Source organism: Carcharhinus amblyrhynchos, chromosome 13 (genome assembly GCF_965287045.1).
Source record: "Carcharhinus amblyrhynchos chromosome 13, sCarAmb.v2.hapA, whole genome shotgun sequence".
Classification (NCBI taxonomy): Eukaryota; Metazoa; Chordata; class Chondrichthyes; order Carcharhiniformes; family Carcharhinidae; genus Carcharhinus; species Carcharhinus amblyrhynchos.
In genome coordinates this window covers 47,650,317-47,676,704 of record NC_137336.1, presented here as the reverse complement: position 1 = coordinate 47,676,704, position 26,388 = coordinate 47,650,317, and the positions used below count along the sequence as shown (strand labels likewise).

The window sequence follows — 26,388 nt, the reverse complement described above, 5'->3', positions numbered from 1 at the left end:
ATTGGCTGTATCCTCTCTCCACAAATTCTGTCAAGCCTGCTGAGATCTTCCAGCATCTTCTGTTTTTGTGTAAAAAGCTAGTGCTATCATAACACCAGCAGTGAAGAATGAACAGTATGCAGTCAACTCTGTGAACAGTGAGGCAGTCAACTTCCATCATTCGTGACCCTCTGTATTGTGGATTTGTTTACCTGCGTGAATGTCTATGCACACCAAATCGCAGTTTGCAGCTCTAAAAAAAACTTTGTTTATCCGCAATATAGACTCTCATGTTAAACTCTCACCTTGTACTCTCACCTTTCTCATGTAGAAAATGTGCACACGCATGCACTATCCTTGTGCATGGACTAGTTCACTGTTCATAATTTCACCCTTTGCAAGATTTTGCAGGAGCAGAATGCCCAAGAATGAATGAAGTTGACATGTATTTGAAATTACGAATGGCTTTCAGAACACACATGGTGAAAGATTATTTCTACTGTTCCATGAATGATTGAATAATTCAGGATCAGAACTGAATTATGTGGAGCAATTAAAAAGCGTTCCTGTCACACAAGAGCATGTAAAATATCACACACTTTACCACAAATGAATATTGAAGTGTAGCTAATAATAAAATTTAAGAACGAATTCAATAAAGAGTTAAAGAAGGATCTTTATGATAATTGAAGGGGAAAAGAGTCAAGAAGTGTGATTATGATAGAATGCTCTGATTGTCTGCTCCTGTAATAATTCTGATGATTCTGCAGCTTTAATTTCTGAGAAAGAAGATGTCTAGTTCTATTGCACTAAAGAATAAAATTCTCAAATAAAATGAAATGAAGGAAGAAATAGTGGAGCTTGTTAATATGAGATTGTGAAGTTAATAGCAGCCCGAGAGCCAACCTTAGGGTGATGGGAATGAAACACAATGTTTAGCTACTACAAGTGGTCAAAGCTGTCCAGTGCATATGCCAACATTGAGATTTATTTTTGGCTTATATTATTATGATATTATAAGGCAAAGTAATTGCTGCAGAAAATGTTGGCTGATTTTCCACAATGTTTCAATCATGTTTCAGCAGTGTTCCCAGGTCATACAGATATTTGGGCCCATTTTTGAACGCGAGATTGTCAAGGGCAGTGAAACTGACTCAAGAACTGCTTCTTCCCTGCTGCTATCAGGTTTTGAACGGTCCTATTACATATTAAAGCTGACCTTTCTCTTGACCCTATCAGTAATTGCAGCCTTATATTCTGCACCCTATCCTTTCCTTCTCCGCCATGAATGGTATGTTTTGTCTGTATAAATCACAAGAAACAATACTTTTCACCCAATACATGTGATAATAATAAAAATCAATTAGCATGACAATTTGTATCCACCGCACCACTAATCTCTCATGTTGCTCAATGCACCACCACCCTCAGTCCCTGTGCCTCCACCCACCACCGCCACCACACCCCCCCCACCTCTTCTTCCCAAACAATTATTCACCCATCAGCAATCAGAACTCTGGTTATGATTTTGGGTTTGATGAAAGGTCACAGACCTGAAATGTTAACTCAGATGCTGCCAAGCTTGCTGAGTTCTTCTTCCCCAGCATTTATTTCAGATTTCCAGCACCCGCTTCACAACACATTCAATAGGTTCATGTAACGGACAGCGCATAATAATGAGGGACCCAGTCGAATTGCCTTTACAATTATTGATTGCCACTGTTTCCAATTTGCACTCCAACATTTCCAATTGTCTTTCCAAGCCTTGACAGCTTCCATTTGCTAAAGGATGAAGTGCTTACCTGTACCTTGTGATAAAGAGCTCAACCCAGCCAAATTTGAAACAATCCCTTTGGTCAGTCGTGTGAAATATTTGTGTTTTCAGCTCTTGGGCAGAATTAAATTTTCATGTATTTCAATACAAAATACATCAAAAAATCATGGGGATGAAATATCTGTCGGCCAGGTGGTATCCTGTTCTCAAATAATAAGTTGTCAGGGTCTGTAGCTCTTTAAGTATCCAGAGCCTTCAGCCATTTTTTGGTATCACAGAGTGAATTGAACTGGCTGAAGACTAGTACCTGTAATGCAGTACTCAACAGGAAGCCGAGATGGATCATCCACTCAGCACACGTGGCTGAAGACAGATGCAAATGCTTTGACCTCGCCATTTGCACTGTTGTGTTGGGCTCTGCCATCACTGAGGATGGGGATATTTGTGCTGCATCCTCCTCGTGTCAGTTGTTTAATTGTTCACCACCATTCAGAATTGGATGTGGCAGGTTTTTGTCTTCAATTATTTTTATGAGATGTGTGTGGGATTTTCCATGCCCCTCCCTCCCACACCGCCTCCCCCGCTGTGCCCACCCCCACCTCCAAATGTCACAGAATTACTTAATGGGCATTTAAGTGGCTAATGAATTTCAACATAGATAAAATGTGAGATATTACAATTTGGCAAGAAAAATAAAAATAGGTACCTAAATGGGATTAAGGAACAAAGGGATCTGGAAGTACAAATACTACCGATCATTACACAGGTAAACAAGGCCACAAAAAAAGCAAATCAAGCGCTGGGATTCATTTTTTGATGAATATAATTGAAGAACAATGAGTTATGATTAGCTAGATCATCCATGGAGATATGTGTAAAAAACAAAGAGGCACTGGGGAGGTGAAATAAGGATTTACATCAATGGTATCAAAAATGGTGCTGGGGGGGGGTGGAATATCTATCAGAAAAGAGGAACAGACTGGGATGCCTTATACCTCAAAAGAGAATGCTGAGGTGTGAAAAGTTATCAGTTTTTAAAATTACAAATAGTTTGAATAGACACAAAAAATTGGAGGGATTTTAACTGCTGAAAACCCATTCATTTGCCAAGATTAAAAATAGAGCCCAATGTTTCCACTTGAGGAGAAAAGTATAAGATAATCACCAAGGAATCAAACAGAGATGTCAAAATAAACCTCTTTACCCAGAGAGTGGTGAGAAGGTGGTTCTTGTTATTACACAGCAGTGGTAGAAGCAAATAGAAAAAATGCATTTAAGGGGAGGCCAATCGTGTTAGATGAGGAAAGATTGAAGTGTAGCATCTGGGTTGGGTTGAATGGTCCGTTGCTGAGTTGTATGCCATGTGTAATCCTTGTATTGAAGGGTGCCCACTCATACATCATAGAATCATGGAACCCTACAGTGCAGAAAGAGGCCCTTCAGCCCATCAAGTCTGCACTGACCACAATCCCACCCAGGCCCTACCCCCATATCCCTATATATTATCACCCACTAATCCCTCTAACCTAAGGATCTTAGGACACGAAGGGACAATTTTAGCATGGCCAATCAAACTAACCCGCACATCTTTGGACTGTGAGAGGAAACCCACACAGACACGTGGAGAACGTGCAAACTCCACACAGACATTGACCTGAGCCGGGAATCGAACCCAGGTCCCTGGAGTTGTGAAGCAGCAGTGCTAACCATTGTGCTACCGTGCCACCCATAATGGGGGCGATCCTCCCATTCTGCTGCACCAAGTTTTTGCACATCGGGCTAGGAGATTCCAGTAGTGCCCGATGCACAGGATCCACTCTGGCCAGCTCAGTGCCGGATTTCCTACGGCATCACATCTGTGCCGGAGATTGGTGGGGAGGCGCATAAATTATGGCAATTAACGTTACCATATATTTTAAATGTGATTAGTGGTCCTGGGACTGATGTCTCCAGGCCCGTTAGAATCTCCACCCCTCCCACTGCCAGAGTGGTTCATTTCAGCGGAGATTACTACAGCTCCCCACTTTTGGGGAGCTAGCGGCCTGAACCCATTGGAGTGAAGGGAGGAGCAATTAGGCACCCCCCCCCAGAGGGTCAGGGGACGAGGGGGGCATGGTGCCTCCTGGGCATTGGCACCAGTGCCAGCCTGTGCCCTGGCACTGCTGAAATGGCAAAGAGCCTACGCTCAGGGGGAGCCTTGGCACTGCCGATTGGGCAGGGGAGGGAGGGAGACCAGCGATCAGGGCTGGCCATTGGGATGGTGGGGGGGGGCAGTTGGAGATGCCATGGGAGGCAGAGGAGGGGTGGTCGAGACTACCAGTGGGGGAGAGGGGTGCGGGAGATTGGGGCTGCAGGAGGGAGCATGGAGACGGGGACAGACATGGTCAGGGGGCCAGCAATCGGGCCATTGGACACATTGGGCCATGGGTCAGAGGTACAGCGTTACAGGGGTCACTGGGCTGGCCAGCGATCGAGCTGTCCAGCAAACAGGAGGCCGGCAGTGCAGGAACACTGCGCATGATCCAATCTTGGCACTGACAGATTGGCGCATGCTCAGTAGTCCACTCAGCGCTATGCTGCCAGCCCCCTGGGTGGGGATAGGCCCTACAGACTGAATTCTGGAGTCAATCATGCCAGCGCTCTCTGCAGTACACAAAGTGTGGGAGATTCATTTTGAAACTTCCACTGAAAAAAACAGTGTGATTTGCTTTTCACGTGAATTTTTTTAAAATTTAGAATTTCTTTGGGAGAATTCCGGACAATATGTTGCTTTTTCATTTTCTGCTTTTGCCTATCAAGACTGCAGCTAATCCAAAAGAAAAAAATCTATCCAGCATTAATTGGAAACAATTTAATTCTACAAGTGCAACATTTGGTAACACACAAGTCTGGGTCGCTGCTACCCTGCACCCACTTGCTCACACAATGGCGCACACCCCTTGCCTCTTCCTGTGAAATAACTGATTTGTGTTGTATTCCACTTGTTTCAGGGTTGTCTTTTTGTTTTTATTAAACAACTCAATACTCCCAAATATAGTCAACACTGGAAAACCCAATAATAAGCTTCCATTTGGAAGTACATTTTTTCTGGTAGAATTCAATATGACAATACAAGATTAAATGTGTTCAGACTATTTATTATGTAGCGCTGACCTTGAGAAAGCAAAATAGTACGATTCACCTTTTTATTTTAATTAGGATGTGACTACTTGTGTGGAAAGAAAGGCTTTGTTCTAATCATAAATGGGTACTGCCTTTGTTATTTTACATGGAGAAACAACTTTGCAGTGATTTCACCATATTCTCACTCAAAGATAATGCTTGTGCAATAAAACGATAATTTTCATGAAAATCATATTACCAAATTCAGTGTGTGGTAATCTTATTCTGAAGGCACCTTTTCAATAAAAATTTTGAGTCAAAGTCCACAAATATTGTCCTAGTAGATATCATTTAGTAATCCATAGAAACCCCAGAGTGTACAAGTGGACCATTTGGCCCATTGAGTCTGTGCCGACTCTGTAAAAGAGTATCCAACCCAGGTCCACTCCCAATCAAGTGACCTTGCGCATTTACCATGAGTAATCCACCTAACCTGCACAACTTTGGATACTAAGGGGCAATATAGCATGGCCAACCCAACTTGCATGTCTTACCCAACTTGCATGTCTTTGGGCTGTGGGAGGAAAGCAGAGCACCCAGAGGAAACCCATGCAGACGGGAGAATGTGAAAACTCCATACAGTCAGTTACCTACGACCGGCAACGAACCCGGGTCCCGAGTATTGTGAGGCAGCAGTTTTAACCACTGTGCAACTGTGTCACAATGATCTTATTTGGTATAAATAGAAAAATACATGACTACTTAGTTGTATAGAGCTTGAGCGTTGCTGAAAAGGAGACATACTATTGATACTTTTCATCTTGCACTCAATAGGCTAGATGCAAGAAGAACAATTCTAAAAGGGAACAACAATTTATGCTGCACTTTATTTTGAGTGGCAAGGACTGATTAGGGACAGTCAGCATGGCTTTGAGAGTGGAAAATCAAAAATTTGATTGAATTTTTTGAAGGGGTAACCAAGGAGGTAGATGAGGGCAATGCTGTTTATGTTGTTTTCATAGACTTTAACAAGGCCTTCAACAAGATACTGCCTGGTAGGTTGTTGTATAAGGTTATATCTCACAGGATCCAGGGTGAGGTAGCCAAATGGACACAAAATTGGCTTGATGACTAAAAACAGAGGGTGGTTGTAGAAGGTTGATTTTTCAAACCGGAGGGCTGTAGCCAGCAGTGTGCCTCAGGGATCAATCCTGGGTCCAATGCTATTTGATATTTATATTAATGATTTGGATGAGAATTTAGCAGGCATCGTTAGTAAGTTTGCAAATGACACCAAGATTTGTGGCATAGTGGATAATGGAGAAGGTTATCTAGAACTGAACATGATCTTGACCAATTGGGCCAGTGGGTTAATAAATGGCAGATGGAGTTTAACTTTGATAAATGCAAGGTCTTGCATTTTAGATCAAACCAGGGCAGGAATTACTCAGTTAATGATAGGATATTGGGGAGAGTTATAGAACAAAGAGATTGAGGAGTAAAGGTTCTTGGCTTCTTGAAAGTGGGGTCACAGATGGACAGAGTGATGAAGAAGGCTTTGGCATGCATGGTTTCATTGGTCAGAATTTGAATACAGGAGTTGGGATGTCTTGTTGAAGTTCTACAAGGCATTGGTAAGGCCACACTTGGAATACTGTGTACAGTTCTGGTCACCCTATTATAGAAAAGATATTATTAAACTATTTCCTTGGAGCATAGGAGACTTAGGGGTGATCGTACAGGGGTCTATAAAATAATGAGGGCCATAGATTAGTTAGATAGTCAACATCTTTTCCCAAAGGTAGGGGAATCTAAAACTAGAGGGCACAGCTTCAAGGTCAGAGGGGAGAGATACAAAAGGGTTTAGGAGGTACAATTTTTTCTCAGAGAGTGTAGAACAAGTTGCCAGAGGTAGTAGTAGAGGTGGGTACAATTTTCTCTTTTAAAAAGCATTTAGATGGTTACATAGGTAGGATGGGTATAGAGGGATATGGGCCAAACGTGCATAAAGGGCAACTGCGACTAGCTCAGTGCCTAAAAAAAAAGGCAGCATGGACAAGTTGGTCCAAAGAACCTGTTTCTATGCTGTAAACCTCTATGACTCCATGCATGAGAAGAGGGTGCTGTCTGTTGACAAATGGGCTCTGATTGGTAGAGTTGCTGTGGTAATTACTGCAAACAAGCTGAGGCCAAAACAAATATCTCCACTGTCAATAAAGTATAGGCACACAACAAACCACAGTGAGGTAAACGACAAGGGTTGGGATATCTGACCCCCCCACCCCCCGCTGCAGGTTTTCCCACGGTGAGATGGCTCACCATTGGCTGCTGGTGGGATCTTCCAGTCTGCTGAAGTCCACGGTCATCCTGCTGCTGGGGTCAACTTGGTTGGACCAGAAGATCCCATCAGCAAGAAGGACCAGAAAACCATGCCTCAGATTCTTTTGTGGTCGATGAGGGGTAAGTATTGACAAGTACGCTTGGAAAACTTACATGCTATTCTGAGAATTGTGGGCTGTTACATCCACTTGGGAGGGAAAGTGGACCTCAATTTAACATTTCATTTGAGATCTGACAACTCTGACTGAGGTGGGGGAGCTTTTAAATGTTCAACCGCTGAATCAAAGATCGTTCATCCCATTTATCAATGCAAGATTAAAAGTTAATTCATATGCACTTTACAGGAGGAAAATTTATTCAACAAATATAACTTTTTGTCCTCAAGTTTTTCTCAAATACTTCGCCCCAGTTGCAATGTTTCAGAAGGCTGAAGTGAAGATAAATAAGAAATGCACGGCATGGTTTTTATTATCATTACTCGATCTTAGACAGCACATTCATAATGGGTGATGATTTTAATTCATCCTCCCACAACAATCTCTCCTCTGGGACCCAGTTTCTCTAGTTTGAGATAAGACAGAGAAAGAAAAGAACTAATGATGCCCCTTGAGGATGGTAATAACAGAAGGAGATCCTGAAACTGTGTGTTTGCTTGGAATCACCCTATGAATAATGAGGCAGCAGGAGAGAGTGAAGACATTGGTGAGAAGCAAAGAGACCCAGAAATGTGGAAGTCCTATCAAATTGAATTGCTTCAGCATTTATTTACTTTGTTTCTAACCCAGTATTACATTGCTTGTTGTGTGATTGAGGCACGATTAGAAGTGACCTTTTAAGGATACAAGTTCTCTTATATACCTTTGCAACACTCCACTAACATATGTCTAAATAATTCCAGTCATAAGTTAACTTCAATATAGTTAACAGAAGTATAAGCTAAGGATCTGGATAAAGTCACCCAACGTATTACATACCAGGATGGATTTGGTCGACTCAAGTTTGTATTATACAGCAAAGTGGCTTAATTTACAATTTGAATAAGGATCAGTCACGAGTGAAAACAATTTTGATTTTACAGACCAGCAAATGATCATAGAATCCCTACAGTTCAGAAGGAGGCCATTCAGCCCATTGACTCTGCACCGACCACAATCTCACCCAACCATATTCCCATGACCCCACATGTTTACCCTGCTAATCCTCTGATACAAGATCAATTTAGCATGGCCAATGTACCTAACCTGCACATCTTTGGACTGTGGAAGGAAACCAGAGCACCCAGAGGAAACCCACACAGACACAGGAAGAATGTGCAAACGCCACTGTGTGGCCAAAATGGAACCCGGGTCTTTGGCACTGTGAGGCAGCAGTGCTAACCACTGTGCCACCATGCCACCCAACAGCCAATGAATATCTAATTGATACATCCAAATGAAACAAACTTTTAAAGATACTTATGATGTGGAGGACTTTCAAAATGGGTGAAATACTGGGCAATGTTGAGTTGATTTTCATTACTCATGCAGGAAAACTACTTTCCTCTTTATATCTAAAAGTTTGTTTGTCGGTCCAACTCGTGTCCAACGAGGGGCATACAGGCGATGGGTCGTACTGGGGCTGCTCTTGGTTGTTCGAGATTGGCCTAGTGCTTCATGTTGTTAGTGTGTGCCTAAACTGGACAAGATACTGGGCAAGATGACAGCTCAGTGACTATCGCTGATTGCTGTGCAGACACATGGATTTGGGCCGGTGTCTGTGGGAGTTTGTGCATTCTCCCCGTGCTTGTGTGGGTTTTCTCCGGGTGCTCCGGTTTCCTCCCACACCCCAAAGATGTGCTGTTAGGCTGATTGGCAGGAATAAATTGTCCCTAAATCAGTTTCCCTCAATCTGGATGGCCATAAAACATTAGATAGGGGTCATGGGTAGAGAGGTGGACTGGTGGTGTTGAGATGGCGGCGCGGGCTCGTTGGGCCGAAGGGCCTGTTTCCCGGGCTGATTTTGTTCTTTGTTCTTTATTTTCCCATCCCCTTTTGCATACCCCTTTCTGTTCCTGGACAGCAATTTTTCTTTGTATAGTTAAATCTCCAGTCAACTATGTCGAAAAACATTTGAAAAAGACAAAAAGCTGTTGATGTTAGTGCGATCACTATCACTTTCATAGTCCAGATCAACTGAAATTGAGGCTGCCAAGAGTAACTACCACACTCCAAGTTCAACTCTTGTGAACACTGCTCATTGCTCACATGCTAGGAAATCACCTGCAAAGCTACAATTGCAGTCTTACAAACAAAGCTACCACCTGTCTAAAGTATGCTTCCACCTTAGCCATGCCTATCCACACCAGAGAACATCTCCTGCTCTTGGCAAACAGTTTGAAGTTTGTGGAAAACTCAACCACTTTGCTTGTATTTGTCAGTCATTGGCAAAAACAACTACAAAGACCAATACAATAAAAAGATGTTACATCCAGACTTATTACAGCTAAAGGGAAAGAGAATGTAGCCAACATAGAAGCAGAAGAACCTGAAAATACTTCTGTGCCCTCTCTTTTGGACGCAGCAATCAACCATGTGCAATGGTGACCAATGGCTGATCAGATGTAGATGCTCTCATAGATATAGGAGCATCAATTCAATATCATAGAACTCAAAACATTCAGCAAACTTTTGGATTGCCTCATTCAACAGCAATGGGTTCAGTAAATTTGTGAACCACCCAGGTTTCAATGATTGAAAAATCACACCTTGTTGGTGCAGCACCAATGGAGAAGTCAAGAAATTGAAAAAGCGATAGGTGCAGCTACAGCTGACAGCAAGTAGAAGCAAGAATCGGGTTGATTTTTTTTGCGATTACAGAATGACTCCTCAATCTACTACTGTAAAACCTCCAGCTGCATCCATCTTTGTGCATCCTCTGTGCAAATGTCTTCCTGATCTACCGCATGGAGCTAATGATTAACACGTGCGTGAACATGTGCTAGAGAATAGAAAGATTAAATTAAAAGTAATGCAGAGTAAGACCTCAAATTCAGAGCTACACCACTAAAGCCAGGAGATAAAGTGCTTGTGAAATGTGACCGTTATGTTAGAAAGCAAACACCTTCTTATGACATCCAGCCATTCATTGGGACTAACAAAAGTATCAGTGATCACTGGTGCTGAAAATACTGGGCATAAGCATTGAATCTGATTCCGAGATTGACATCACAGATGAAAAACCTGAGTTAAATGAGTCCACACTTTATGTTAGACCAATTCCTACTCATGAGGGAAAGCATCCACCATACTTAAATGATTATGTTAGAAAGTGAATTGTTTACAGCTGGTAAACAAATCTTTCATCTCATTGTACATGACGGGCACATTACTAAATTAATAGAAAAGTTACAATTGTGTTACTAATGTAAGTTTATTGTTTAAAACAGTCAGAAAAAATCTTTTAAACATGCTGGGGGTGATCGTGAGCCCCGTGTTTATCATCTGGAGGAACGCTGGCGAGTGTTCAAGATTCGGTGAAACCCACTGGCAAATCTCACCAGCAAACTCATGATTTTGGACTTTTGCGACCCCTCGCTGCCGATGCAATTTACATTTATTTTAACATATTTGCATATTATTAAACATCTCCTGGGCAGGTATGCAGCCCTCACCATATTTTCAAACTGCGCTGAATGATGTCATGGTGGCATGGTTCCTGAGGAGAGGAACATATCTAGGTACTGCCCTGGCAATACCCCCGGCAAGGCCTCTTGGTAGAGGTTGCTGGGTTGGCACCATGCCCATGTCAAACTAGCAGTGCCAACCAGTGCCATGGGTCAATGCCAGGGGTTGACCCCAGCGGCAGCCTCATTATGGGAAGGGGGATTCATTTCTTTGTGGTGATGATTGGGAGCACATTGGCTGAGGTAGTTGGGGAGAAGGGTCCAATGTTCCAGGGAAGGACGGTAGCGAACGTCACCTACTGTTGGGGGTTAATGCTGGCTCCAATCGAGTTGGGGAGTGGGGATGAGCATTGCTGGCTCAGATCGAGCTGGGGAGTGGGGGGCAGAGGGGAGACCATGAGACCTCTGGGGTCGGGAGGGGGGCGGGGTTATTGTTTGATTTGATTGAACCTTTAAACATGGCGCCCTGATTTCAGGCAGCTGGGCTTTGCTGTTGTGTTGAGTCTCTGGCCCTGTTACATGATGGCATGAAACACGTCCATCTGTTCTTTTAAACAGAGCGAGGCGAGATCTGGAGAGAAAACTGGTGTGTATCTCTGAAAGACACACCTTTTCTTGTGAGAACCAATACTCTGCCATTTCTTGGTAAGATTTTGCCCGCTATAGCTCTCATTTATTAAGAAGCGGAGGCTTGTTGCATTTCGAAAACTGCATTGTGCGTTTTGTCCGCTTGAAGCTACAAAATATGCATATACCGACAGAAGGGGTGAAGAGAGTTTGAAAAAGATCCATGTTTTAACTGTACATTTTGTGGTTCTCTTTCTTTCTGAACGTGGCTGAATGTTATGGTTTCTGCCTTCAAACTTCATATCTACCCTATCCTCTCCTACACCACTGGCATCACGTGAACTGAGTGAAGGCTCTGCCTCCAATAAAACAGTAAGGAACTCTCAAGCAAGGCTGGAGCTTATCCTATCTGAACTAACATCAAGCTATCCAGCTGCATTTCCATTGGAATTACACAGATTGTATAGGAAGGATCACAAGTTTTTGACCAGCCTGAAGGCCACTGCAAAATAAAGCATGTTTTAACTTAAATGAGTTTCTTCCAAATGAACTGGAGATAAAACAGTTTTCTTTTTAAGAAAGAGTAAAAGCTTTAGATCTGTTTTACACGGTATTAGAAAGTACATGAAGCACTTACCTTGGCAGGTAAAGCATTTGACATGAAAGTGGTTATTATGGACCCGCACCACCTCTCCTTTGCATACTCCTCCACATCTGTAGCATCGGATGCTTGTGGGCACACCTCCCAGGCTATATGAGTTCTGCTGATAGGGTACTGCTGAAACAAAACAAATAAATGCCAGTTAGGAACAGACTATGATAAACACTGTCTAAACTTTCCAAAAATAGAAGCTTCATTGGCTTCTGCATTGCTTTGAGCATTTACGTTCATATTGACGTGTAACTCCTATTGTACTCTTGGAAAAAAAATGAAATTAGCTAAATCATGGATTGCCACTGTTGTAGAGTTGGGAGATGAGCAGTTTATCGACATGTGCATGCAAAAACCTCTGTTTTTTCATGTTGGGTGAGGGTTGATTTATTAATGAGTAATCTGGTAAGGGAAATACATCAAGCAAGAACCAGATGTTTTCTTCGTGAGGGAAGAGGGATAAATGATAGTTACTGAAAGGGCTAATAATTACACAAGTTTAAAAATCACATAAGCTAAAAGCTGAACCTCAGTCACACAGAGAAAGATATGTGCAAACAACAGATCTTCACTAAAGTAAACCCAGTTAAGAGCCAAGGACAATTTAATTGAATGATGTACAATTGCAGCTCAAGGGACAATGGAAAGGGAGGTTGATATCCCATTGGTCAGAGGTATAGCTATATTTTCTTGATGATATAACATGCACAAGTTTTAACTGGAAATTATATCCTTATGTATGCATGATGTAACCTTAACCAATAACTGAGTGGATAGATATAATTCCTATACTTTTATTTGTATCTGTTAATTACATGTCATTGAAGTTGAAACTATAATTGCTTATGTATTTCTGAATTTTTCACTCTGACTGGTCTGAATGACTTAAGTTAGGGTCTTATAGCTATAATCTTGAATAAAAATCTTGAAACCGCTCCGTGACTTCATCTGGCTGATTGAGAGGAACAATAGTTTTAAATACAAGAAAACCGTCATGGCAATTCAGTGATACAACTATGTACCACTGAGTTGCTCTTATGTAATGCACATCAATGGCTATTGTCCTGCTCATAGTCACTGAACCAAACACTTCGCTTATAATCTTAGGTTGGGATTACTGATGTTTATGTGGCAATGACGTGAAGGGTGAAATAATAATATACAGCTTTTAATGAACGTTAATACTCTAGTCTGCTTTAGAAAAATTCACTTAAGAATATTTTGCTTTTGAGACCTGCAAATAAAAATATCCCAACAAGTAATAGGTAAATATGAAAGATCTTAAACAGCCTAAGGGTGAACAATCTTTTATGGAATTTATATGCTCTGCAGCATTTAGTTTTTATTGTATTACCCAGGCTGACAAAGCCTGATGAAGATTAAGAGTTTTAATATTGTCTGATTTACTTTTGTATATTATAATATCCCCAGTAGTGGCGAATATTAGATACAATTAAAATAAAACGAATACAGATAATGGATGGAAAATGTTAACACAAAAAAAATACAAATGTCATTATGTATACTGAAACAAGAAGAAAAAATGCTGGAAAATCTCAGCAAGTCTGGCAGCATCTGTAAGGAGAGAAAAGAGCTGACTTTTCAAGTCCAGATGACCCTTTGTCAAAACTGCTTTGACGAAGAGTCATCTGGACTTGTAACGTCAGCTCTTTTCTCTCCCGACAAATCCTGCCAGACTTGCTGAGATTTTCCAGCATTTTCTCTTTTTGTTTCAGATTCCAGTATCCGCAGTAATTTGCTTTTATCATGATGTATACTGTTGCATTTAAAAAACCTGCATGATGGTCTTACAAAATTCAAGAACATCGGCCAGGATTTTGTTTTCCTCCCACCACAGGGATCTTCTGGTGCCATTGAAAGTCAATGGATTTCTAGCTGACCTGTCAGATCCATGACAGTGAGTCTCACCACAGCAAGGTGGAAGATCCCTGCTGCAATATTGATGGGTGCAGTCCAATAGCTCCAACTATGGACCAAACAGGGGCAAGAATTAACCAAAAATTGAACTCTGGCTAACCTAAGTGAGTGGATGGGCATTGAGGAAAATGGTTCTGGTCCGCATCAACACTACTTTAGTAGTAAGCGTCTAATACTTAAGGATTTGGGGAAAGTTGTTGAATAGTTCATATGTCCTAGTGCTCATTTTTATTGAGCTGAAGTGAAAACCAGGGATTTTACTGTAGTGGAAAGTTGTTAATGAATGCCAGTTTGTTTAAAGCTTTTTTTTTACACAACCTGTCACTAATAAGGCTCATTGCTTCTATATAGTGTATAGGCGATGAATGAGCATGGAAATACCACAACTTGGCATGAGGATCCAGAGGAGTTGTTTATTCAGAACATAGGTTTGCATGGTGTTTGGCGGGGGAGGGGTGAATGAGGGACTATAGAGGCTGCTGTGGGAGAGATGTTTGGTGGGGACATAGATTGGCACTGGGGGCATGAGGATAATCTTTTGAACTTACTTTTCAGAAACCCTGGTAACTGTGTCAATTGGGACCCCTCATCAATTTTAAAGGGTTCCTGAGTCAGCCAGATATGCCAAAGCATCAGAATCTGACATCCCTCCATGGAAGGCAAAACTGAACCAGGAATTTTCTGTCTCCTGCTACTCAACCTCGAGGATGAAAATCCAGGCCTGAGCGTCTCAAGCGGGAAATAGCAGTAGGTTCCCTGCCAGGTTTACCAGTGACAAAGTGGATTTGATCCAAGACAAGATACAAAAAGGTAAGTTTTAAGCAATGCTTCACTTTTATTTTGAGGCTACAAGGATACCTCCAAGAAAGCTTAGGTTTGCTGTTGCATGAGCTTTACTATCTCATCCTCCTCCCAGTCACAAGGTCCACCAAGGGATGGCCAATTTTTAAACGCATCTGGTCTCTGCAGGCAGCCTTCAGGCAGAAATTTAAATTCCCCGGGACTCTGTTGCTGCCGCAGCTAGGTTCTGAATTTACATCAAAATCCAACTGTAGTTAAAAGCAGGGCTTTTAAATGACTTGTCATTTCAGTGTTTTGGAGTCAATTATAAAAATCTGAATGCTCCTCTCATGTACAGCATTTAATTGTATTGTACACACAAGTTGCAGATTATGGGAAAATAATATTCTTTAATCTTTAAATGTGATAGAAAAGTTCATTAACTTTCCCTGTAGTGTAAGTTTATCAAGTAGTTCATGTGCTATCAGCAGGAGTTGCGCATACTCATATTTCATTTCTAGCCACTATTGCTTGCAACACAGCCTGCATTCCAGGATATCTTTTTATTTTATTCATTCGTGGGACATGGACATTGCTGGCTGGCCAGCATTTATTGCCCATCATTAGTTGTCCGAGGGCAGTTGAGAGTCAACCACATTGCTGTGGCTCTAGACCAAGTAACGATAGCAGATTTCCTTCCCTGAAGAACATCAGTGAACCAGATGCATTTTTCTGACAATCGACAATGGTTTCATGGTCATCAGTAGGTAATTAATTCTGGATTTTTTAAGAAAGAGGTCAAATTCCACCATCTGCTAACAATATTCCTTAAAGTAAAATAAAGCAAATATTCTGATCCAATATCAGCACAGAAATAAATTACTGAAAGCTGACCAAACTACATAATAAAATATTTAATAGGTCTTCCCTTTAGAATTTTAGAACAGTGGAGAACTTAAAGCACAAGAAGTGGACATTTGACCAATCATTCATTTCCAAAGCTAGCTCCTAAATTTGTTCTAAATTCTTGTGAGTTTCCTCATCAATATAAAGTCCAGGAAAACACTCCTTTTGAAATTTCCATTGAAACATTTTCATATGGTTTTCCAGAGACTGTTTTATAGTTGAGGCAGAGACGAGATCAAGCATGATTGTATTGAATGCAGAGCTGGCTCAAGGAGCTGAATTGCCTACTCCTGCTCCTAGCTGTTATGATCTTATGTTCTTATACATGGCTAACATTATTCAAAATTATACTTTGGCTAGCTTTGCATACCTTTCTAGCACTAACTCAATTGATTTCTGATGCTAAGGATCATAGTTACTGGATACATTTTCATATTCCTACTGATTACTAACTGGAAACTGCATGGTAATTACATAACCTCAACCTTTTAGACAGAAGGGTCACAAAATAAGCCAGATCAAATACACACATACAGGAATTGCATTAGTTATGGATAAATGTACTTAGGGAAAAAAATATATACTTCATGCACAGTGTGACGACATTTGATGAGAAACTGCAAGAGATCTAGGAGCAATAGTAGAGTGGGTCATCCAGTTACCACAAAACAGCAAGCAATGTTGCTAATGCTGAATTAAGTAGCTATTAGAATACACTCCAAGTCAGAGGATATGACTGTAAAACTGTACCACACTGGTCAGGTTGCATATTCATTATTCTGACCAGTTTTGATCAATGAGGCACAAGGTAGATATTTGTGTTTTGGAGGGGTGAAAATAAAATCTCCAAAACTGACTATGAGAGGTGAATGAGGAAAGACATTGAGGCATGTTGTTCTGAGGTTTAAAAGACTATTTTGAGGGATCTGTTTGCACACTTCGACTAGATGGCTAGCATGTGGATCACAAAAACACCAACAGCACATAGTTCAAACCCTGTTCAGTGCTGAGATAGATTCAGGGCCTGCTTCCTCACTCTACCTGTGTTAAAAGTTGTAATGGAATCAAAATAAACTTGCATTCATTAAGAAAGGGTGGGATCTTACAGATGTTTAAATCTCCAAGGAATGAGATTCCTCACTTTACGCTGTGAATTTTCAGTGTCAGAGGGGGTGACTGGCAGTAATTAACACTTAACATAACATTAAAGGATACTTATATGGAAATTGACAAGAGTTAGCTTTCCTGTGTAACTTATGTACAGTGTAAATTCAGCAACCTCATGCAATTCAATGCATTTTAATAATGAGGTAGATGGCTAGATATCACTTTCAGGAAGCCAATGGCAGAGAGGCCCAATTCAGACTGAAACTTTTGAAATTTTTAGTTTAACTGTATGTTTACATTAATAATGACAAATGCCACTGGCCTTACTGCTATTTTGGCAGCAAACTATGACCATCAAGTTTGAGAGGAGCAATGAATTCTTGGGGATTTTTCAGTAGTTGTATTTCATTTGTAACTTTTAAAATGTAATCAGAAATCAGTATGACACAGCGTTAGTCTATCGCCTAGAGCTTTACTGTCATATACCATACCATCACCAATTAATTCACTATACCATTTCTCAGAGGATCTGAGCATTCTCAAAGAATGTAGCATAGATTTAACTCTAAATTATTCATTGCAGATACAATTAATTTATCTGCAGTGCAAATTGGATGACATCTCTTGCATTCAGAATTGTGGTGTTTTCCAATTTGAAAATGAAGCCAACACATTTTACTGTACAATAGCAGTAATGAGCATTCTGTTTCATCATTAAGTGTAAGACGGTGTCAACATTGGGAAATCATAGTTTGCACTCTGACCTAAAACCTGTGTTTGTGACATATATTGGCACTGTTAAATTATAGTTATATGAGCAAAATTGCATTGCACAACTCCAGAGAGAATGCCAAATATTTTGCTAAGTATTTTTATTCTGCTGCAGATCTGAAATGGTGCAAATACACTGCGGAATTACAAGGCGGTTTCAACTTTCTCCTTTTCGTTGGGAATTCCATGTAATTTAGTGGTTTAACTTTTAATTTTAGGAATATAACTTTCAGCTTAGGTATTAAATGCAAGTTAAATGGAAATACTTAACTGAGAAAATGGTAAACAGATCCAGAGTGGTTACAATTCAGAATGTTTATTTAATTAGGTCAGTATTAGTAGGGAGAAAGCTTAAACAATGGATGACCCATTTCTAGGCTTGTGACATAGCCAGGAGGACTACACTTCTCTCAGAAATATTTTGATTATTTATGCTGCTCCCAGATGGGAAAGAAGCTAAAAGCAGTTTGTAAACAAAGAGGTTTCTTGGTAGTACCAGTAAGTTTGAGGAGAATTGTCCTGACTTCATTAGAAATTTAAATTATTCATGCAAGGCTCAGGATCAATGGATTTATTTTGAAACTAAGAGTTAATGTAAATTTCTGTTTGGAACATCATAGGTAAGCCATGTTGCCATGGAGGTATGTTGTAAAGGACTATCCTTTTCCGAAGGGTTTATCTGTGTGTTTTGCTTACAGTGTTAAGAAGTTCACCTTTGGTCTTGTGTAGTTTGCAGTTCACTGAGCAAAGAGATTGGCTTACACATCTGTACAAAAATGATTTTTATTGGATTAGAATTCTATGGTACATCTTTCCAATTCATGATACATTAAGGAACTCAAATTACTAGCCTTGGTCATACAGTTTCTTTCCCTTGCATTTCATCATCTTACAACTGATCAAAACTCTCATTCATGAACCATTCAAAAGCACAAGATTCAAGGGTTTCCTGATTCAATTGATTAGAACCTGAAAACGAAGAAATGGCGTTTCAATTTACCTTCATCTCCTCCAACTGAATGATTAAAACAGATATAACTTGCCATTTGCAGTGCTGATTAAACAATCTGCATAAACAGAAGTCAGGCAACTCGTGTTATATGGTATGTACACCTTATATCTAAAATTCTGATAGGTAAAAGGCCTTTTCGCCCATTAGCAATATCCTAAATTTCTAAATTTCCCTATTTAGCCGAGCAAAAAATAAAAGACAAAATATATCTCCCTCATCCTTCATTTCTCAGCTATCAGTCATAATCTCCTGAATCAACACCTTATTCTCCATGTTGTCCCTCTCGATCTGTTGTTTCCTAACGGCTATTTCTTAATTTGGTCTCCTTCTCCCTTCTCTGGTTATGCAATAAGAAAGTATGAATGCAACAAATGAATTGTACAATTCATAACGTCAACCTTTCTATTTATAGCTATGTTAATGACCGGCTTTATATATCCTATAATTTTCTTACATCAACTAAGAGGTCAGAGTGGACTCAACTGGTTATATCAATTAAAGTGTAGTTGCTACAACAGAGGAGGAAAACTAACACAGATTACGATTAACTATGGTAGCTGAGTAAGTGGATCTAGCCTGGGTGCTACAGTCATTACTGTAGCCAGTAAAAATACTTAATTGCGGCAGCCATTATCCCTTTGTTGCTTTAAATGTGGAGCTGCACGATCACTTCAGTCACATCACATGTAACACATCACTCTCCCGGTGTCACACAGGATGTATTTTAAAGATGATCAACGTTTGATTCACATGCTATAGTATTAGTAAATCATTTTAATTTTTGTAGCTCACAAGCTATTTTTCAGATTGGGCAGTGGGTAAATTCAATAAGAAGGATCAATTTCTATTTCAGAATAAAGTCTGGTATTACACTCAAGATTTTTTCTGATAGATATCTGGAGCGCAGTGTTCATCAGAGGCAGGGTGATGAAAGACAAAAGATCCATGTTATTCTCAAAATTTTCCAAGTTAACTTTGACAAAGATAGAGAGGACGTGCTACAAAGAAATGGAGAAGAAGGAATTGTTCGAAACACAGCATTCTAATTTTTACTCCAAGTAGTGAACAAAGTGAAATAAGAACCTCTTGATTCATTACTTTCATGGGTGGGATTTTCCGGTTATGGTCACCCCAAAACTGCAAAACCCCACCCGAGGTCAATGGATCTTTGCATGGTCTTCCTCCCCCTCCCACACTGCCTGCCAAGATTCCCATGGCAGACAGGATGGGAAACTCACCCTCATTGTTTTTCAGATGTATTTTCTCTTGCACTCCAGAATTTAAGCTATGGGCTCAGTAGCATTGACAGAATACTACGTTGTCAAAGGTGACAGATTTCAGATGAAATATTAAACCAAAGTTCAGCTTGCCCTATTCGGAACAAAACAGCTCCTGTGGTACTATTCAAAAAAAAGAACAGGAGACTCCTACTACTGTCCTGGCTAATTGGATGTCTTTGATAGAAACAAATATAAATCTGACAAGATTAAAACTGTTCATCTTCATGAGGCTTTGGCAGTCTGGGAAATACAATAAAAACTAAAATGGCAAAGAGCAGATAAGCACCACAATGGATGGGGTTAAGAATGAACTGTCCACTGTGCAACTGAAAGCAATTTTAAGATCTATAATGGACCAAATCTTCCAGTTACTGGTTGTCAGAGGCTGGACATACAATTAAAGATGTGCTTCAGGATCTTGTGTAAGTCCTGACATATCAACCTACTTGGGAATTGCCTGGGAAGTTTACGGGGGATAATTCCTCTGCTCCCCTGGACCCTCTGTGAACGTTTGAGTTAGGTAGGTACCAAGGAAATGTTAGTTAAAACGTGACTAATGGCACAACTGACCCACAATCAACACTCAATATCTCTGACTTTCCTCTGATCTCCTGAGCACCCTATTATCCCATGACCACCTGACTAACACCCTGCCTGACCCGACTGACCCTTTGACCTAACTATCTCTTCCAACCATCCAGCTGGCCCCCAGACTAACCCAAATCTGACAATTCCCCTGGCCGTCTACACTCCCAAACACATAGGGCAACTCAGTGACAGTGGGTTAGCATTGCTTTCTTACAGCACCAGGGATCTGGGTTTGATATCCGGCTTGGATCTCTATGTATGCTGAGTCTGCATGTTCTTCCCGAGTCTGCATGGGTTTCCTCCAGGTGTTCCAGTTTCCTCTCTCAGTCCAAATGACACACTGGCTAAGTGCATTGGTCATGCTAAGTTCTCCCTCAGTGTACCTGAACAGGCAACTAGGGAACTTTCACAGTAACTGCTTTGCAGAGTTAATGTAAGCCTACTTGTGGCACTATTAAATAAATTTAAACTCAAACATGATTACTCCCCAACCCACATCCCTGATCTGACTTCCCCTCCCTGCCTGCCTGGCCTACATCCCAGTCCATCTACCCAACTCATTCATCCACTAATTCATCCATTCACTAACATTCAAATTGGATCTTTAAAATTACCATATGGCAGCTAGTTCTATATAGGGTGAGGTGGGAGGATGACAGTGATTATCACTGCTGCCCCAGAGCGCCAGGGATCTGGGTTCAATTCCAGCCTCTGGTCACTGTGTGTGGAGTTTGCACCTTCTCCCCATATCTGCATGGGTTTCCTCAGTTGCTCCAGTTTCCTCCCACAGTCCAAAGATGTGTAGGTTAGATGGATTGGCCATACTAAATTGCTCCTTAGCGTCCCAAGATGTGCAGGTAGGGTGGATTAGTCATGGTGGATGCATGGGTTTGCAAGGATGGGATGAGGTGGGATAGGCTTGGGTTAGACACTCTTTCGGAGAGTCAGTGGGGATTCGATGGGCCAAATGGCCACTTTCTGCGCACTGTAGGGAATCTGTTCTGGGGAGGTTTGTACGGTTGGGGGCGGGGGGGGATGTGTCCACAATCTTCCTCCAACTCTGCTCAGTTCTGATGGAGTTTTCTGGGGATGCTGCACATTTCTGTGAACGACGTGATCAGGAGACCTCCAGAAGAAATGAGTTGAGGGAATTTTCTGGCAAAGCAGCAATCATCGATCATCATTGCTGCTTTGACCATCTGAGTTAATTTTTACTTATTGTTGGTGAAGTGACTAAGAAAAGGTCAAACATTTTAATTTGCATATCTCAAAAGCAATATACTTTCTCATACTCTGATTAAAGTTGAAGAGTTCAGATGATTGCAACTCTCAGCAAAATAGTGACCACCCCCACTCCTAGATAAACACCCCACATTCCCACACTCCAACAACCAACCACCACCCAGCTACCATCCCAAACCTCAACTGCCCCCATCCAATTGTTATCCCATCCTCTGACAGTGATCGACACTCCACGGAAGGTTTGGCCACTGGTTATTATCACATTGCTGCTTGGGGAAGTTTGCAGTTCCCAAATTGGTTGCTGTATTTCCAGCATTTCAAGAGTAACTAAACTTCAAAAAGCATGTCATTAGCTGTAAAGCACTTTGAGACAACTGATGATCATGAAAAGCACCATCCTGTATAAATGCAGGTCTCTGTACCCATATTTCAGGTGCTTCCTATATTTCAGTGTTAAGCCTTGAACTTCCTGGGTGGAGTTAAGTTCCACTCACAAAACTTGAGCAGTTGTCTAGACTTCAGTGCTGTATTGAAGGAGGGTTGCACCTTCAAAGTGTTGCCTGTCGTACAGGACAGTAAAGTAGGTCTGGTCTCTCAGATAGTATTAATCTGAAGGAGACAAGGGAGTTTTTTCTGGTACTCTTGCCAATAATTATCCCTTAACCAACACTGTCGGAACAGATTATTGAGTCATTTATCTCATTACCATTTGTAAGTCCTTTCTGCATCTGTTTCCTACATTAGGATAGTGTTGAAGTTTCAGAAAGTATTTCATTGGCTGTGAAGCACTTTGGAATGTTCTGAAGTTATGAATGTTGCTAAATAAATACAAGTTTTACTTTTACTGTGCTGACACAGTGAGGGAGTGGGCCAAGAGAAATACTTTTTAAACTATTACTTTCAACTCAGAATGAAATGCAAATATAGTGGGACCTCATAATTACATCTGTAATTAGAAACCTCTGTAGATGCTGAATGGCTTAACTGTAAAAGCAAAGATATTCCGCTCAATTTAAGATGAGTTATATTATTGAATCCTTATGGGCAGAATTTTAAGGATGGTGAGAGATTGGCATCCTAAAGATTGAAGCTGGGCAGAAAAAGCTATTAAGTGGTCACAAATGGTATTCATCACTAACAGGATATAGCTGTCAAGCTAAAGAGTCATCCGTCTAAGACACAAACCACTAATGTGGTATATGAATTTCAGTGTAAGTGTGATCCAAGTATGTATGTCCTAACTGCTGGTACTGTGGGCAAAGTACAGATTGTATCCAAAAAGTCTATGCTTGCAATATGAAAAACACAATGTCCGACATTAGATGTGATTCTGCAATCGGACAGTATTTGCAGTGTGCTATTAATTACATTGACAAACCTTTTAAGATGGTCAGTCAGGCTCACAGTGTGGCACAGTTTGCAGACAGAAAGAACATGTAAACACGTTGTGCCTATTTCAGCTGAACAAAATAAGTGATAGCTATTCATTGGTTCATTCCACAGGGCAATGCCTTAACCAATTACAGTCAAGCTGCCTTCAAGCAATTCTCCGCAGTTAATTGCCAGTCACCATCAACTGGCACATTCTCCACAGCAACATCTCTACCAATCACAGTCTACTTGCCAACTAAGCAGCACCTTCTTCTCATAGTCTAAAGTTGTTGTTTCCCTTAACATTGGTATTCTTCTCATTATCCTGACGAATGCAAGATGAAAAGCTTTGAAAAAGTGTCTTTTTTCAGCAATACATAAGTTCTCTACTACTGAATGATTAGCTGTAATATTGAAGTTAAACACTGATCTTGGTCAGCACCAAAATGTTTAGTTTTCCAGGATTAAATTTGTAAGTGATACCCTCCTTATATCACAAGTATGGGTTTTTCCATGTTTCACCATCCTGTTTCAAAGTGTGAGTTGTTGGTCTCTAGAATGTGATCTGATTATGTTTTGTGGTTGCTCTCAAACAGTCTACTCTGACACGGTGATTTACAACTGTGTTCAATGCATTGAAATTATGACAATTGTTGCTGGATGTGCATCAATCATCAACCTGATACATAGAATCATAGGATCCTACAGTATTGAGTCTGCACTGACCATAGTCCAGCACCCCATACATTTATCCTAGCTAGTCCCCCTGACACTAAGGGGCAATTGAGCAAGGCCAATCTACCTAACATGCACTGTGGACTGTGGGAGAAAACCAGAGTATCCGGAGGAAGCCCATGCAAACCCAAGGAGAATTTGCAGACTCTGCAGTGCCAGTGACCCAAGCTGGGAATTGAACCCGAGTCTCTGGTGCTGTGAGGCAGCAGTGCTAACCGCCATGATTCATAACAAGATACATCTCATTTTCTGGTATACAACTACTGGAAAATTACATTTGCTTTTATTATCCTATGTATGTACAGCTGAAAAATTAAATTTTCTCAGTCAGAAACTAATATTTTTATAGGGTGCAAAGATTGCTCTCACTATTCATGACAATGTGTTTAGTAAATATTTTTGTTTTATTATCTAGGTGTCAGTTAGCATGTCAGCCTTGGTTCAGGCATTGCATTCTCACCCCGAAGATAACAGACTAAAAATTGGAATGACTTTTAGCAGGCATGGGCAATACAGTTTGCAATTGTCCTGCAACTGTGGCCTGGGGCTAAATGTGTTGCTGAGTGACTGCATGTTTTACAAGGAGCCTGGGTTCAAGTAAGGCTAGCATCAATTAAAACTAGTCTGCGCTCCTTAAAGCTGGCTTAGAGGCTTGAAGTGGCTGTGAATGAAATACTGTGGAGGATGAAATCTGGAAAATAGGATAATAGGCCAAAGGGAGTGCTCCCAACTTTTCAGATGCAATACTGGGAGACCTCACTGAGGAGGTGGAATGGAAGAAAATGTTTATCTTTCTTTGGTGGTCTAGGTTGCCCTCCAGAGAATCATTTAGAAGTGAATATGATTCAGTAGACACGGAGGTAAGTGCATGAAATCTGGAATACGTTCAGTGATCTTACCTAAATGGTCAGGGTCAGTAAGTTAATCTTCAAGTGCCATCTCCAACTCATTGCACCACTAACCTCTCACACTGTTCAATATACACCATATTCCCATCGTTCATGCATCAACAACTCCTAGCAATCTGGACTTGTGCTTAACATTCATGCATCCCATTTTATCCTCACACCCACAGCTTCCACATGCTTCCAACTATTCAGCTATGGCATCACAACACTAAGACACATTGTAACATACTAACTCACACTCCTCTCTCTTTCTTACAGGAAAAGATGGGATATAACAGGAGACAGGAGCAAAGAACCACCAGACACAATTGTAGGGAATAGCTGATTCTCCCAAAGAATTGGCAGGCACCAGTATTCCAGTACCCTTCACTGCCACTCGATCATTCAGCCAGTCCAGACTGTGGCTGCCCATGCTGAAATGATAGTCTGAAACCAGACCCTTACGCCCATAGTACCTGCAAAGCTATCCGCAGTCTTCCCCATTGAAAGTTAGCAGCCTTTCGCCAATTAAGCTGCAACCACTTGGGTAGGACTGCATAGGAGCACAGAAGGAAGCAAAAACATCTGCTGGGCAAGCATGAAATGGAACTGCAAGAATGGATGTAATCCATTATTGAATGTATTATTGCAAGTGTTATTTGAATATAGTTGGTATGGAATTGTTGGTTTGTTATGTTTCTCATTTCAGAATTTTGGTCAAGAGCATGCTGTGATGGTCCACAACACAGGGATAGAAACATGGGAAATATGGATAAGAGGTGATTTGGGGACGTTTTCAGGGGAAGCAGAGCCTGATGAGTGCCCCTGCAATGAGAGCCATGCTGCAACTAGAAGCATTATGAAACAGACCATCAGCATCGTGAAACAATGGTCCCATTGGCTATGTACATCTGCAGGAACCTCACGGTACTTGCTGTAAAATGTCTTGCCATTTATGGTGCTCTGCATGGACAGGCCTTCCATGGTGCTAATCAATGTCTCCTCCATTCCTCCTCCTCCAGTGTTGGCTGTCAAGGCCCTGGAGCAAGGGCAGCACCTTCATGATTGCTAGGATGCAGCAAGTCTGCTGTTGCAGGATGCTGATGATCTGCTCCCCTATGCTTCTAGTTGTAGCAAGATTCTCATTATAGGAGCGCTGCCATCATGTGGGCGGGTATCGGAGCAGATCCTTCGCCACTTGTCCAGCAGGTAACCCTTGTTGCCAATTCTAATTCAGTGCGGTGACTCATAGATGGTGAGAATATCTGGCTGGCACATATTAAATGTGTCATGGCCAAGAAAACCAGGAATTCATCAACATGATTCTCTCTGTATGATTGCATACTAACAGCAAGTTCATAGAGTGGTAGTACTTGCTTGGGTTCTGGTATTTCTCCCCCATTAATATGTGGGGCACAGTGCCATTGGGAATCTCACAAGCCTGACACAGCCATGTGCTCATTCCTCTGGCTTTCTATCATGGGACAAGATAATGAGGTTCCCTCTCCATCTGTACAGGAACTCTATCACTTCCTTAATGCAGCAGTGTACAATGAACAGCTGGAACTGTTGCATGCTCTAGCCTGGAGGGATCCAGTGGTATAGAAACTGAAGGTGATGACGATCTTCACAGCTGCAGGTGCTCTCTTTCTTATATGAGATTCAGGTCCAGTTAGAGAGGTTGACACAGTTCAAT

The 26,388-nt window shown here is 41.2% G+C and overlaps 1 protein-coding gene across 1 annotated transcript in view; it reads right to left on the bottom strand.

Annotated features, from left to right (window-relative positions):
- Window positions 1-26,388, bottom strand: part of ablim3 (actin binding LIM protein family, member 3) — a 294,982-nt gene that overhangs the window by 198,294 nt on the left and 70,300 nt on the right. Inside the window, exon 2 of the mRNA XM_080201652.1 lies at window positions 12,061-12,201. Coding sequence (XP_080057778.1) covers window positions 12,061-12,201 — 141 coding nt within the window. The remainder of the gene's footprint in view (window positions 1-12,060; window positions 12,202-26,388) is intronic.